Raw genomic sequence first — 15384 nt, forward strand, 5'->3', positions numbered from 1 at the left:
GGGCTCAGCTCCACAGAAGGGATGTTTGGAGGGAAGGCACCCATTGGAGGGAAGGCACCCACTCACACTGCATGGGCAACACAAACTGTGCAGCAGCGTAACGTGAAGCCCAAGGGGCTGTGGCAAATGGCCATGGTATCACACCTCACCTCCATGAGGGTGTCAGGCAACGTGGCTTCCTCTGGGGCCCACTGGATCCTGTAATGTCATGAGTCCTATCTAAATATGACTGGCATGCTCGAGTGGCGTCCCCTTCCCCTGCCACAGCCTCAGCCCAGCCACAGGGACGTGGCCAGCGGGGCTGGGCCAGCAGCAGCCACCGGAGGGTTTCGCCTACCTGCCTTGCTTGTGTGTCTCGCTGTGGGCCTCCCGTCTCTGCCGCTGTGGCCGGCTGCATGAAACAACAGGAGAAGGGAGAGTTGAGGTAGGCAGTCACAGGCAGGTGGGTGAGGACATAAAGAGGGAAGCTTGGCGGGAAGCACCAGGTCCCCATGGCGTTACCTTCTGTCACATGTGTGAAATGGCTCTTACCTATTTTTTTTTATACCTTTTTACCAAAGGCTGGGCTTGGTGGAGGGTGCGGATGACAGGGGCTTGCAGCCAGCACAGGACAAAAGGAGGGGAGTGATCATTTTAGTAAGGTGGGACGCCACTGGTTTTGGCTGCCTGGCAAAGGACCCAGGAGGCGGCTTGCCTCCCTCCTCCCGTAGCCATGGCCGGCACCGTCGGAGGCTCTGGAGAGAAGCGGTGCTGCAGGGGCCAAGGCGGGCTGCCCGGGGGCCTCTGCCAGTGGGCAGCATGGCCATTACATCTACTCACCAGAGGCAGTTGGGCATTTTCATGAGAAGAAAATATTTTGAAAGTATTCCAGGGTAAAAAAAAAAAAGTAAAAAAAAAGGGAAATATTTATTTCTGGTTTCATACCGTCTCCCAGCTGGCTGTCAAGAAAGCTCTTCTCAGGTGTAAGGCCATGATTTCACTTTATCATTAAAGGAAAGAATATTGCTTTTAGCAATGTAAGTGCTAGCTTGTGCAAAAGCAACATTTTGAACATTTAACTAATCTTTAATTAAAAGTTTTAAAAATTAGCTTCTCTCTGTAATAAACACTAACTCTAATCAACTCTACTGATAAGACTTTTTGCCCATTAACATACATTTCAAATCCCTCTGTAGAGACTTACAGTGGCAAAACTCCTTTTGCAATAACAAGTGTCACCACGCAAATGCCATCGTCCCTTTGGTGAGCAGTGGCAGAACCCCAGGCCTTGCAGGACAGTTTTTCCCTGGGCTGGGAACCCTCTGGAAGCCAATAGCGTTGCAGGGAAATTAATCTTTCCCCTGCCACAGAGAAGTGGACAACCTCTGCACCGCCCGGACTAGGGATAGGCACGCTGGGGCTCTATCACTGACTCACTCTGAAGCAAAGTGTTGTCTGAGTGGGACTGGTTTTTTTTTTTCCCCAGAATCTTCTCTGTGCTTCCCAGAGGAGGGCTTGGAATAAGCCTATGGGAAGATCACTGTTTGGGGGAGCCTTGGGCCATGCAGCACCTTGCTATTGCAAGGATAAGCTTCTTTGGCACTTCTTGGACCTGGACATCAATCAGCAAAATGCACTTATAAAAGCAAAATGCACTTTCTGTAGTATTCTGCCTTGTCGATATGCCCTTGGGCTGCTGCTGATGTGTCTCACTGCTGCCTGCTTCTCATCTGCTGGCTGCCAGAAAGTAATTTCACGTGTTTTAGGGATAAGCAGATTCTGTCGACAAGCTGACCTACTTATATGACTTTAAAGTGCCCTAGTAAACTCTTGGCTGTTCAAGATAATGCTGGTATTCAAACAGGGATGAAGGAGGCCATGTTCTTGCAATTTCTAATTTTCTTTTCTCTTTGTTTAACTTATTTAATGCTTTGTGTTGGCCCTGGCATTATCCTGCCTGTCAAGGGAGCCTTCAAGGAGTGGTCATCAAGGAGTCATGGTCAAATCCTCCCCATCCTCTGCACCCCGCAAGTCCAGGTGGTTCCTTTTATTTCTTCCAGGTGATTCTCCATTGCCTCTAAATGAAACTTTATTTCCTTATCACAAACTAGCAGAAAATGTCCCCCATGCTCCAGCCACAGCAGGGGACAGTGTTCATTTGTGCTTTGGTTCAGCTCTTTCACTTCTTTTTGCAGTCCCATTCCCCTTGTCACAGCTCTGAGGTTACTGAGCCTTCCCAGCTTTCCTGCCTCCTGTGGCAGCAAAACATTTTTACCTGTTGCAAATCGTTCCCCAGTTACTGTGATTTGAAGCCACATTTCTTTCTACTCAGTATAAAGTACCAGACTACCTTCTAGTCTGGTTCCTGGGGAGTGCTCTGCAGGCTAAGTGATCAATGGCAGCTCCATCACAGGACCCCATTACCCTGCCTATTTGAGCTGTCAATCAATGGCAAGCCACTATGGCTTCCCTTCACACATCTGCTGTCCCTTAGCATTTGCAGCAGACAGCTGCACTCAGGAGATTCGGTCCAGGCATTGTTCACAGATTGCTCAGCGCAACTGTTTGCCACTGCAGCCACGCAGTGTGACAGTGTTGTTCCTGCCTTTGCTGGGGTGACAGGCTGTCTTTAAACTAACCAATAACTCCTGAGGTAAAATATACTGAATAACGAAACCCCTTTTTTTCTTTCCCCCAATGTCGATATTTATCTCCTAACAGTTACAGTGCTGAAAGACATTTCATGGCTCATGAAGCTCACTGAGACACTTTATGAAAAAGTAACAACTGGAGCAGAGTGGCATTTATTCACAGTGGTGCCTGTGCATTCCTAGGGTAGCTGTCAGGCCCCTATTGGCAACTGGGGTGGTGCAACCTCTCCAAAGTCTTCATTATTCCCCCAGATCCTTCCACTGCTTTAAGAGATCATGAGATGCCTCTGCCCCAAAGGCTAAGGCTTGCTGAGGCTAGGGGGGAATGAGGCAACTGAAGCTTAGGATAGCTAAGGAAAAAGAAATTCAGTAAAACCAGATTTTCATCATTATCACTACAGACACAAGGCAAAAAGCAGTTACTCTTTTTTTAAAAAAAAGCCTGAGATTTACTATGGCACTTATAGTCCCTCCAACATAGCAAAAAGGGTTGCAGGGTTAGGAATAACCATGTCCTAACTGTCAGAAAAGACAGTCCAACCCTGACATCTGAAGGCCCCAGCAGGCATTTCCAAATGCCCAGCTTCCCAAGACATGTGCCAGAGGAATGTCAGGTCCATACTTGCAGCGTGCACCAGAAAATGGACAGTATTCTTTGTCTTTGAAATACGAGCTTTTGGAAGCAACCACAACAAATGTGAGAGAAGTCACTACCCATCTCAGCATTTTTGTTTGTAATTACTTGTGCAGCATACATTTCCCACCTATAAATCATACTCTCTTTTCTCTATGGGAGGCAATATACCTGAGTAGACAGGGACCTATTTTACACTCTTATTAGGATAATCTCATTAGGATCTGAGAACATTTCTTCCTTGAGGAGTTAATTCAAGTTACAGTTTCAGTTCTTCAGGAAAAGGCAAGATCCAATGTAATTTCCTCAAGAGTAAAAGTGAAAGTAAGTTGCTGAAGTAATGGAGCCAGATTCACATGGTCTTTCTGGGTCCAAGGGGTGACATCCTAGAGGAATGGTGCTGGTGGGTTTGGCAGACTGGGCTAACACTAACGGTGTTATTATTATCAGATTTAATGAAATTTTGAGGCAGTCTGTTCTCTCGGTCCCTTAGGGTATTCTTAGGTCTGCAAACAGGATGGCAGATCAGAGAAGAGATGTCAGAACAGAACCTGTCTCAGGAAATATAGTTGAGATGTGACTGTGGCATAATCTGTGTCCATTCGGTTACTTGCATCATCAGAAACATTTTGGCCACGGACTGTGGCTGCAAATGACTCCAAACCTCCTGCCCTGAGCAAAGGTGCCTGCCACCCCGGGAAGCCTGGAAGCCAATGGCTGGGGCAGAGACACCTGGGGTGCCCGTTTCCTCTCTGCTTATCTCATGCCTGGATGACGCCTCCTCCCTTTCTTCAGTGCAGAGACTGTGGACTGTCCCCCCCACACTCTGAACCACCATGCGCTTAATTTTGTCCGATACAAGCTCTGCAGCTCACACTGTGCTGTGGTGCAGCTCATCCACAGCCTCTCCTACCACTGATGCAAGGCAAGGGAGGGTGTGCAGCTTGCTGAGCCAGTTTTCTGCAGGACTTTTAATTGGAAAGTAATGAAAGTGATGAAAATTCCCTCATCTCTGACAGCCGTGCCATGGCACACAGCTCTGGGCTCCCCGACCCTGGGTGGACACTGGTGGACAGCTTGTGCAGTGCCTCCCATCCTGCACCCACTATGCTGCACAGCCTTCATGCCATGGGGGCAGGAAAATGGCAAGAGCCACATTTTCTTTGGTCTGTCTGTAAAATTACAGCAGGGAAAGGCCCTGATGAAATGCTGCCCAAGGCAAAAGGACCAGGAGAGAACAGTGGAGGAAGCCCAATTCCTGGCAGGGGACAAAGCTTTGGCAGGGAGGACAAGGGAATGGCAAAGGTGTATTGGTAGTATTAAAGAGCTGTGAGAAGTGTAAAGGTCTTATTAGGAACATATGCCTAAATATCTGACTAGGTTTTGTTTCTCCCTCTGTTTTACGACCAGTTAGTGACTTGGGTTCATACCACATCATCACGATGTTAAAGGCAGAAAGCAGGCGGGGGGTGCTGGGTCAGGGAATGGGAGAGAGGCAGGAAGGGGCCGGGGATCATATGCACAAACATACAGGAGATTTCTGCAGAGAAAAAGTGGGGCACAGGCTGAGAAAGTTTGGATTTGCAACAGAAAGGCTATGCATTGGGTGAGACTGAAGAGAAAAGAGGCTGGATATACAGTGATGGGGAGGGAGGAGAAACACTGGCTAAGGCCAGAGGGGAAGATGTCAGAAGGAGCAGAGAGGAGACATCAGGCTCAAACTGTGCCTCATCATTGTGTGGGATGAATCCTGGGGCATGGACACCCCAGACAGTCCTGCATGAGTAGGGTGTCCCCTCACCACAGAGTGGGGCGGGGCAGAGAAGCTGCCCGGCTGCTGGAGATGCATGAGCCTCTCTGGGCTAAAGAACCTCCCAGGCTGTGTCCCAGAGGAAGGAAAGAGGTTTTGGGGCAGGTGGTTCACAGAAAGTTCCCCCACAATGTGCCTTTGGCTTGAAAATGGATTGGGAAGACCTTCTCAGCAAGCAGGAGATGCTGGTGGACAGGTGGTGCAGCAGGTCTGGGAGAAGACTGAGAGGTAGTCCAGAGCCCAGAGAAGTGCTTTGCAGGAGGAGGAAGAGTGAGGTAGCTAAATGGGGAGAAAATCCACCCAGCACCCGAGGGAGGAGCGAGCAAGCTTGCAATGAGAGGAAGCTGCTCTTGTCCAACGACATGCACTACAGGAGACATGATCCACTGTGTAACATACTAATTCCCAGGGGTAACGTAGGATAGAAACCCACTAATTTACACTTAAATTGAGAGAGTCATAAAGTTGTGAGCTGTAAACAAGCCACTAAAAATTGAGGAAAATTAATCATTAAATGTATTTTATCTTGGCATTTGGCAAGCCCTTGTTTGCTTGCAATTATGCTGGGTCATGTGTCCATATGATCAGTAGTTTTAAAGATGGTAAAGAAAGGTGACCATTGCTATTAATCTATTGGTGGTGGTTAAATCTATTAAAAGAAATAGGGAAAGAGTGCTATTTTCGATGTTCACGTCACAAAGCCTGAGAAATAGTGGGATTTGGAGCTATTCTACCATCTGATTTTTGAGTGATAAGGAAAATTCAATGAGAACTTTTTAATCCAGCATTATTTAAGTATAGATGAATCTCAGATTGCAAAATATGCAGAGGCAGGAGACATAAATACACCCTTTAGATTTTGTACTTCCTTTGTTCTTTGCGTGGACATAAACACTGGCAAAAGGAAAAAAAATGAAACAAACCTACACATCTTAATTATTCACAGAAATGCCATACCACCTGAGGTCTTGGCACTGTATCTGATGTTGCAAAAATCAAAGTGTCCCTATGTGGCAGAAATTGCATCCAGTGGGCATGTGTTTGCTGGGTTTTGTGTTATACAGGTGGAAAGGAAGGGTCGGAGGGAGAAGAAGGAGCATGACTGAGGTCCGTCCTGACAGCTGAGGGGGGGGCAGGCACGGTGCCAGGGCTCAGCTAAGTGAAAAGGAGAAGTGGATGAAGGGACAGGGAGCAACTAATGGGGCAAAGCAGAATGTGCTGGAAGGTTTCATGTGTGCCCCAGTCTTCAAAGAAAAGTTGACTTCTAAGCAGATGTCAGCAGACTGCAGATCAGGGAAGGGCATGTTAAGGAATATTTAGACAAACTGGAGGTATTTAAGTCAACAGAGGCTGATGGCACTTCCCCAGAGGAACTGGGAGTACCAGCTGTTACAGTCTGATCCGTAAACAGGTACCTCTGAGGACTCCTCACAGATGTGCGATACCCTGAGAGGGGGTGAGGGTGAACACAAAACCTGGTGTTAAGCAGGGGACACAAGAAGGATGTTGGAGATTTGACATTTAGAAAGAAACCAGGACAAACTTGTGATCCATTTGTCTGCCCTCCCAGGGATAATGAGATTATATAGATCACTCAGTGTGAATCTTTGCAATAATTGATGTCAAACCAGTCTAATGTCCTTTCTGACAGTGTAACTGGCTGCCTTAGTGTAAGCAGGAGGAAGAGTAGATTTGAATGAAGTTTTAAATATTTCATTACTAAACCAGGGAAACACAGCTGAGATGAAACTATGACTTTGAGTGTGGTTCAAAGACTGTGGTTAGAATAACTGCCACTGCTTTGCTGCCAAGAGACATTAAATGACATCTCACAGAATTCATCCTGGAAACTACTAGCCAATATGTTCAATAATAATGCAGATGACAAACTGTAAAACTTGTGCATGACAGCATGCACAGACAGTTTGGGGTTTTGGATCAGAATTCAAAGTAACCTCAACATGTTGAAAAAATGCTCTGATGTCAATAAGATTAATTTCAGTAAAAGAGAATAAGGACTGCACGAAGTACAGAGAAATAATTGAACAGATGAAGAATGGGGAATAACTAGATAATTACCAATATTACACTTTTGCTAGTTTCTTTTTTACAGCAACAAAAGCACCCTCTCTTTATAAGGGCAATAAAAAATGTCAACAACTAAGGAATTTATTTGCAATACCAAAAATACAGAATTGTAACAATTCTGCTGTCAGGCTGATGTTAAGAAATATTCATATTGGCAAAGGACTGGTGACAGATTTAAAGTAAATGGACTGAACAGTAACAAGTCACCAGGCTTTCACCCATATGAAGAAAACCAAGTAAGAAACTGTTGAACCAGCATTTAAATTGTCCTTGGTGTCACAGGAGTGGAAGGTGACAATTTTCCACTTCTTTGGCAAAAGAGCTCCAACTGGAATCTGAGAAGCTACAGACTGCTCCACTGGACAGATTAGCTACAACCATAGTAAAACCACCAACAGCAGACACCAGATAAACATGGTATAAATTAAAGAAGAGCAAGAGACATTACGGCTTTGCTTGAGGGATGTTATGCACTATAATACCCTTCTTCAAAAGGTTAATGACCTTGTAGATGAGGCCGCTCAAGGTGACACAGTGTACCTCAGTTTCCAAAAATGTGCTGACAGGTCCTTTCCAGAGGCTTATAAAGAAACCAGCCGGTCAAAAAGAGGGCAGTTCCCTTCATGCGAATTGTTGCAAAATAGGAAACAACAGGAATAATGGAGAGTTTTCACTGTGAAGAAAGGTTTTCAGTATGGGAATCTATGATAGTATTTCTGTTGTTCAATAAATTTATAAATTATTTGGGAGAAAACAATAATTACTGGCAACAATGTTTACTGAGGATATGCAACTATTAAAGGTAGTCAAAATCAGAACTGGGAGCGAAGAATTACAGCAGGACCTCATGATGCTAAGTGATGTCAGGTAAAATGACAGCAGAAATTCAGTTTTAGTAAATTCAGAATAATCTACATTGTTTTGTACTTTGTATTTTTGCATTTTTTCAATGTACTTTCAGAAACAATGTTAAGACATTGATGTCCTCCAAATCAGCAGTTACTACTTAGGAAGGAGGTCTCAGTGTCACTGTAGCTATTTCTTTGTAAACATCAGCATAACGCTCCACAGTGCTCAAAAAACCAAAGAGGTTAGGTGCTAATGGGAATGGAGGAGCAAACCAAACAGAAAGCATTTCAATGTTATTAGTAACACCAAGGTATGCCCACATCTCACATATCCAATGCCCATAGTTGGAAAAAAACAGAGCAGAGCAAGAGGAGAAAGAGAGCTCAGAGGTGGCTTCCAGGCAGCCTGAGCAGGGCTCTCCAGGTGGGAAGGGAGGCAAAAGCCGAGTGGTATCGTGCAATGATATAAAATCAGGAGGGACATGGTGAAGATGAACAGGAATTTGTGGCTCCAGATTTTTCATAACACATAGCAAGAAGAAATTTGGAAAGAATTCAAATTGAAATGAACATCAACACGGCATGCCCTCACACTGTGAAATTCACTGTCACTGAAAGCTGCGAGTGCTGAAAACGCCAGTGAGTTTGGAAGATGACTGTGTAGTTTATTGAAGAAAGACCAGCAGGAGCATTTCAGACATGACTCCAACCCCTGAATCAGGAAATCAAACCATTTATATGCACTCAGGAGGGAGGAAACTGCTTTGCAGTATCTTCGGGTTTGTTTGGGGTTTTTTTTGCTAGGCTGCAGATAAGTTTTTAGAGTCTGTTATGTCTTCTCACACCAGCTCACTGGAGTAATGGTGGGCTAGAAGACAACATCAAGCTGCTGATCCTGAGTAAGTTGCACAGTGGCAACGTTGACTGGAGATGTTATCATCAGTGGCACAGTGAAGTGGCACAGTACATGGGTGTATGAACAAAGCTACAGAAGTACCAGTAGAGACAATGCTCTGCCATGAATCACCTGAATAAAGATAGGAAGCTATGTGAAGTGTAGACCCAAAGTAAGTTCTAGAAAGGATAAAAGGAGGCTGGCGATAATGATGAAAGTAGAAAATATCATTTTCAAAGCATCATCATTTGCAATGATAAGCAGAAAGAGGACACTTTTGGCTGGGTTATGAATAAAAAAACCACAAAATTTCCAAGAAAAGTTGTCATTCAGGATTGAAGTTACTTGAAAGAACAACAGGGGTGGAAAGGAAAAATGAGAGAAAGAGCAAAGCAATAATGAAAAACAAGTTACTGTATAACGAGATAAAGATGAGCACTGTTGGACAGAAGAAAAGGATTTCTGGCAAGTGGAAGAAGAGGTAAGTGAGGCAGCAGCAACAGCTGCCAGAGGAGAGAAGGAAGTTACAGAATAATACAGAATTAAAAGCAACTGGAGAAAATCTGGCAGAACTGTGTGACAGGGGAAATGGCTGTCCCTAGGGTCAAATAAATGAGGCAGGTGAAGCAAAGGGCAGAGAAAGCCTGGGACAAAAAAGAGAAAGAGCAAGTTGGAGAAGAGGAGGAACCTTGAATGGGGGAAAGAAAAGGAGCGAAGGAGATGGAGGTGAAAAGAGGAAAGGAAAAGGCAAGTTACCAACAGGGGAGATGGAGAGGCTCCAGCTGTGTTGGCCTGAAGCTGACTCTGGGCTTCATATTGCTCTCCTGATACCCAGCACTGCTGGTGCGTATGGTGTCAAGGCACAATGCAGAGTGCTGATCTAAAAAGAAGTGCCTTGGGAGCTGCGGGTGCTCAGTGCTCCACTGGATCTGGCTTGCTGTTGATAATGTGCTCCTATAGACAATGGCTTCAACGGGCATTTTATGGGCTTATTGTGCACTCTGAAGATCTGATCTAAAGACAGCTTGCATTAGTAAGCTTTGTTCATGCAAATAAATGCTTTCAGGATCAATGCTGAGGATAAGATACAAGAGCAAAACTCTAGGACGAGAGAACAGCTTAAGGATTGCTGGGAGGTGAAGGAAGAAATCCTGTTAGGGATGAATTTATGAGGCCAGAGAAAGCATTTGGAGGGCAAGAAGGTAAGAGCTGCTCTACGCATAGCAGGCAGCCTCAGTGAGGGTACCAGGATAGCCATGTGTGATTTACAGAGCACAGAGAGCTCGCGCATAGCGTGGCTGGGGTACGGAGGAGCTAACAACACAGAAGCCCGATCCAAATTCAACAAAAGCAAAGGAAGGTAACTTTAATGTTGTGAATGTTCAGTATGATGCTGAAGCTTTGAGAAAGTACTGGGAAGGAACCATAGCCATAATGATGCAGGGTGGCTCCCATCACGTAAGAAGAGTGTCACTAATTGTAATATCTGAAAATGTCATAAAGAAAAAGATCTTTGGCCATGAAAGAGACCTTGTGATAACAAGCCCAGGGCTTATTGTAGAGGATGTCATTCAACTCTTTTAAAAGATATCTCTATTGACAGAAGCATGGACAGGGAGCTCTAGAGGAGCAGAAAATTTGTTGCTATTTGGAGACCAGACTGAGGTAAAATGATTATAACACAGCCAGCGAATGGTAGGGACATGACTGAAAACATGAAGAGGGTCTTTTAGCTAAGATTAAACAAACATGATCCATAAATCTTGTACAGTGAAATCTCTTCTGCTGAGGGTTGTTCGAGAGGTGGTTATATGCTGTCCAGGCAGACTTTAGTGTTAAAAGAGATTTTTTTTTTTCCCCAGCAGTTAGCTCTGGCAGAACAACCTGGGCTCGGCTCCAGGCCAGTTCTTTGCCTATTGCTCATCCTCTCTAGCAGATTCTGCAAGTCTAATTAGCAGCCCAGGCTTTGGCCCTTTTGTTGGCATAATGATGTTGTGACCTTTAGTGACCCTTTGTACCCTTCTAGTGACCCCCGTGCAGCCTGATGGCTTTCCAAGAGCCTGAGCAGTTGGAAAAGCAGCAGACAGCCCTCTTGCCGGCGCTCCAGATCTCAGCTCCTTCCTGTAGGAGTTTTGGCACTGTGGATTTAGCAGGAGCAAAAAGCTTTGCAAACCCTGCAGGATTTGCGCATGGCTGACTGCAAATTGCGTACAGGTCTACAAGGTGAGAAAGGTTTTATTTTTACAGAGCTGCTCTTTCAAGTGGAATTCCTTTGAGGCGATTTGTCCTCGAGATTAGCAAAAATAAGTAGTTGAGTCTTTGACTGGCACACAGACCATTTTTACAGTGAATTACAATATAGGAGGGCTCTGTAATAAGTCCCATGTGGTAAAACTATCTACTTCGCAGCTTTCATTGTGACTGTATGCATACTTTGACCTACACTTATTTGCCATTTTCTTGTCACACTCTGCACTGTGTTCCAAAGCATCATCAGCTTTATTTCAGGAATTATTAGCAACCTTTTGCAAAATTCCTGTCATCCAAACCCAGTCCCCAAAGGACCATGCTGCATGCACGAATTCTTGTGGGGAAACCCATGCCTGTCTGCTCACCCTTCTTCAAGGTTTTTCTGTCTCATGATAGAATGGCTACCTTGGGGTGCCCTGAGGACCCCTGTTCACCATATCAGCAGGAGTGCAAAGGCTGTGGGATCAGCTGGATATGGGCAGGTGAAAGGACAAGCCCTGGGGCTGAAAACTGCAGAGCAAATGGTGGATTTTTATTTGAAAGCAGAGTTCAGAACAACTGAGACACCTTGGGAGAAACTTGCAGGACGGCACCATCTAAAGAAACAAGCTAAAAGCCTATGCATTTCCACCATCAGCTGCACCATGAGAATCAGGAGCAAAGCTGGACAACGTCTGTCAGGGACAGCAGGAAACTGGCAGCACAGACAAGGTGGCAGGTCTCTACAGCAGGTGACTGCACTGCCTGCCAACACCGGTGGCTGGCACTGAACCCTGGCAGTAGGGCAAGCGGATGGTCTTGTGCCTCTAAAGGGCTTCCAGCAGCTAGGGACGTGTAAATAAAGCCACCCTGAGCATCCTGTGATGGTGTGGAGCCAGTCTTTTCCACTTCAGCTAGATTTCCCCATCAACCTCCAGTGGGGTCTGTGGGTCTCTTCAGAAGAAAAAGGCTGCAGTGAAGGGATGGATTTCCACCCTGGTCCTTACCATAAGCCTTATGGAGCAAGAGATAACACAGCAGGAGTAATAAAGTCAATTGCTATAACTTCATCTGCATAATGGATATTCAGGGCTGAGTCTTGAAGGGAGGTGAAACAGTCAATAATAAAATGTTCAGGAACAATCTTCACTGCAAGCTTTTTCTGATGTTATATAGCATCCCCCCTTGCTCTGTTTTTCTTCCAGGATCTAATTCTGTGATGGAAAAAGGCCTTGACTTTGAATTAAATGCAAATGAACTATGCCTGCTTCAAAACTGTCTTGTATGATCAACATCTTAATGTATAGGGAGCTACATGTGAGTACAAAGAGGACTGGCTGTACCTCTAAGACAAGGTGTCCTGCCATACACAGATGCCTCGTCATGTTGGGCAAATATGATCTCCCACTGTGGGGCTGCAATGGAGACCATGACCACAACCCCAGGAGGTCAACAGGAGCAACTCTGTATACAGCACCTACATGAGGACTGTACAAATACTGCACCAAGTCCTGATGTTGATCCTGCAAAAGCAGTGAAGGGACAGAGGAAAACAAGCAAATGACTGAGTGAGGTTCGGGAAACACCGTACTCTGAGAAATATAAGAATCTTAGTCTTCTGAATATATCTAAGCAAAGATGAAGAGGGAGCCTGATCCACCTGCAAGTACCTGGATGGAGAAGAGACAAGCTATGATAGTACAGGAGCAGACGGATGGAAGCTGAAGTTAAAAAAATACTTGGGATCCTAATCTGAGTTCATTTGACACTGAAGGTAGTTACCATAAATTAGGAGTTCAGTGTACAATTCATACAGAAAGCTTTGTTGTTTGTGCTTAGCAGGAAATCAGATGGATGACCATAATCATCCTTTTTTACCTACAAATTACAAGGCTGTCAAAACCATTGGTCTCTTGTGTCCTATCCCATCACAGGGGAAAGTGAGAGCTGTACTAGGCACCACACTGCTGACGGACACCCCTACAACCATATGCTCCTCTCTCTCCATCAGCCCTCCTTAGCATCAGTACTGCTCTATGGAGGCAGAAATAGGCCAGAAATGACCTCCCAGGCCAGCGTGGGCGCACTGGGAGGGCGGTGGACCCAACTTCTCAAAGCTGCGACACCTCTGGGCTTTCTGTCAGGCTTATTCTGACAAAATTACATTGAATACACAAAGCACGGGTGAACAGGCTGTTCCTATGTGAACTGAATAGGTATTTCTTTTCCATTTTCACATATTTTTAACACTTTGCTGCTGTGATTTGTTAGATGATGAATTAATTTCACTGACACTGTTAAGTGTCTGGTACAGTGGGAGTTTTTTGTTAAAGACGCTAAACAAGAACACGGCTGTGTGTACGCATTCCTCTTTGCTGGACCCTTTTCAGATCAGATGGTGGTATCTTGCTTCTCACCCCTTTATTTTGCTACACCCAGCCTATGACCTCTGCTGCCACTGTCATGAAGCCTCAACAAAAACAGAGGTTTTGTGTCTGTCTTGCATCCATACTGTCTCTGATAACGCATCCCCTGGGGGCTGACCATGAAGAGGGCCACTACATGCATTTTGCCAGTTATACCTCCACAAAGGTGGCTTTACTGCTAAAGCCATTTCCTATGTAAAAAGGCTCATGGACCCCCAAGTGCCAGCCAGGACACTGAAGTCACACTGTAATGAAGCCCTGACTTGCTACAAGGGGCTACAAGAAAACAAAAAGGTGCGGCACTTTCCACCCCTTCCACCTTCCAGTCATTTTTCTTGAAAGCTAACAGGAGTGGTTTCCTCAGGACTATGACATTCCTGCATTTCCCTCCCCATACACTTTATAGTATTGATGGTGATATGGAGTCATTACAGAACAGAAACTGTCACTATAGCAAAGCAAAAATGACATAGGTTCAGTCTGTGACAAGCAGAAGTACACAACATTTGAACAGAAAACTGTGTCAGCTATATTATAAAAAAAAACCCTAAGGATTTTTCCTCCAGATGTACTTTGTTACATGCTTGAGTATAAAAATCCTCATACAAAGTTCCAAATATTCCCCAAATAGAATATAAGTAGTCAGAACTGAGTTGTAGCAAAAAACCTTTCCCAACTCAAAACCTCCTAAAATGGCTGTCTACAAGATAGTGGGAGAAAAATGTCACATAGTCTTTTTGTAAGAGAGGGAGATAAAAGAACAGACAATATTTTAAATAATTTTTAATGTCTTAATTCAATACAATGAATGCTTTTTCTGTTTCTTCTGATTACTGATCATAGCCTTGAATTTTGCAAAGAGACTTTAATTTTTTCTCTCAAAAGCTCTATAAAACAAATATAGTGTAGGAATAATAAACTAAATTCTGAATGCTTTCATGTGAGATTTCAAGTCAATCTAATCTTCAGCAAATGCAACAATCCTCATGGACCTAAATTTCCTCTCCACTTCCATGTAAATAATCTACCATGTTTTAACCCCAATATATATAAGCAAATGCTTCTTTTTTTGCACCTTTTCAAACTCTGAGATACACCACAAACCCTTTTTGGAGTGGGGGGAGCAATGATCTTCACTGTAGAAAATGCATTAAAACTTATTAATTGGCAAAAACAGCAACAGAAAATATTTTTTACTCAGAGATCACAATCTGCAAATGCAAATTCTAATTATCTGTTAGTCATTATATCTTCACCTGAAACATTACATTTGTCCAAACTGTAGCTATTTTAATGTAAAAAAATTAGACTCACCTGCCTTTTTTGTATACCTCATGTATTTCTTTTCCTTGTCGGTGGGCTCTGCATTCAGTGGATAAAACCCATCCCCACAACAGGAGGAAGATGCTAAAATGCATTTTATGGACAGTCAACATGTTACCTGAAGGTTCTGTATCCAGAAATAGTCCATACAAGAAAAAGAAAACAAAAATGTAGATCCTGTTCCTCTTTTTAAGACATTATCAGTCTGATTGTTATTGGAAGGATGTTTACTCATACAAAAAATCATCCTGCAGTATTTAATCTGGACAGTGGGGAAAGCAATTTCCACTAAACCTATAAATCCTTCTACGTCAGATGGCAGGGATTTTCTAGCAGCGTTGAATTCACATTTTCTCAGAGAACAATTATTTTTTTGTCCAAACAGGCTATTTTATTAATTGGTTTAAATTGAACCCTTTTCAAGTACCTGTGGGATATGGCATATATATATTTCTGCCTGGTTAACCAAAGTAGTGCAGTTGGTCAGACAGGTGTCATTAG

At 44.2% G+C, this 15384-nt stretch overlaps 1 protein-coding gene across 1 annotated transcript in view; it reads right to left on the reverse strand.

The window, feature by feature from the left end:
* Positions 1–15103, reverse strand: part of GABRR1 (gamma-aminobutyric acid type A receptor subunit rho1) — a 32199-nt gene extending 17096 nt beyond the window's left edge. The window contains exons 1-2 of the mRNA XM_075087271.1: positions 14875–15103; positions 338–391 (exon numbers count right to left, since the gene is read on the reverse strand). Coding sequence (XP_074943372.1) covers positions 338–391; positions 14875–14996 — 176 coding nt within the window. The 5' untranslated portion in view covers positions 14997–15103. The remainder of the gene's footprint in view (positions 1–337; positions 392–14874) is intronic.
* Between the last annotated feature and the right edge of the window lie 281 nt (positions 15104–15384).

The sequence above is a fragment of the Phalacrocorax aristotelis genome, chromosome 3, assembly GCF_949628215.1.
Source record: "Phalacrocorax aristotelis chromosome 3, bGulAri2.1, whole genome shotgun sequence".
In the NCBI taxonomy this organism is placed as follows: Eukaryota; Metazoa; Chordata; class Aves; order Suliformes; family Phalacrocoracidae; genus Phalacrocorax; species Phalacrocorax aristotelis.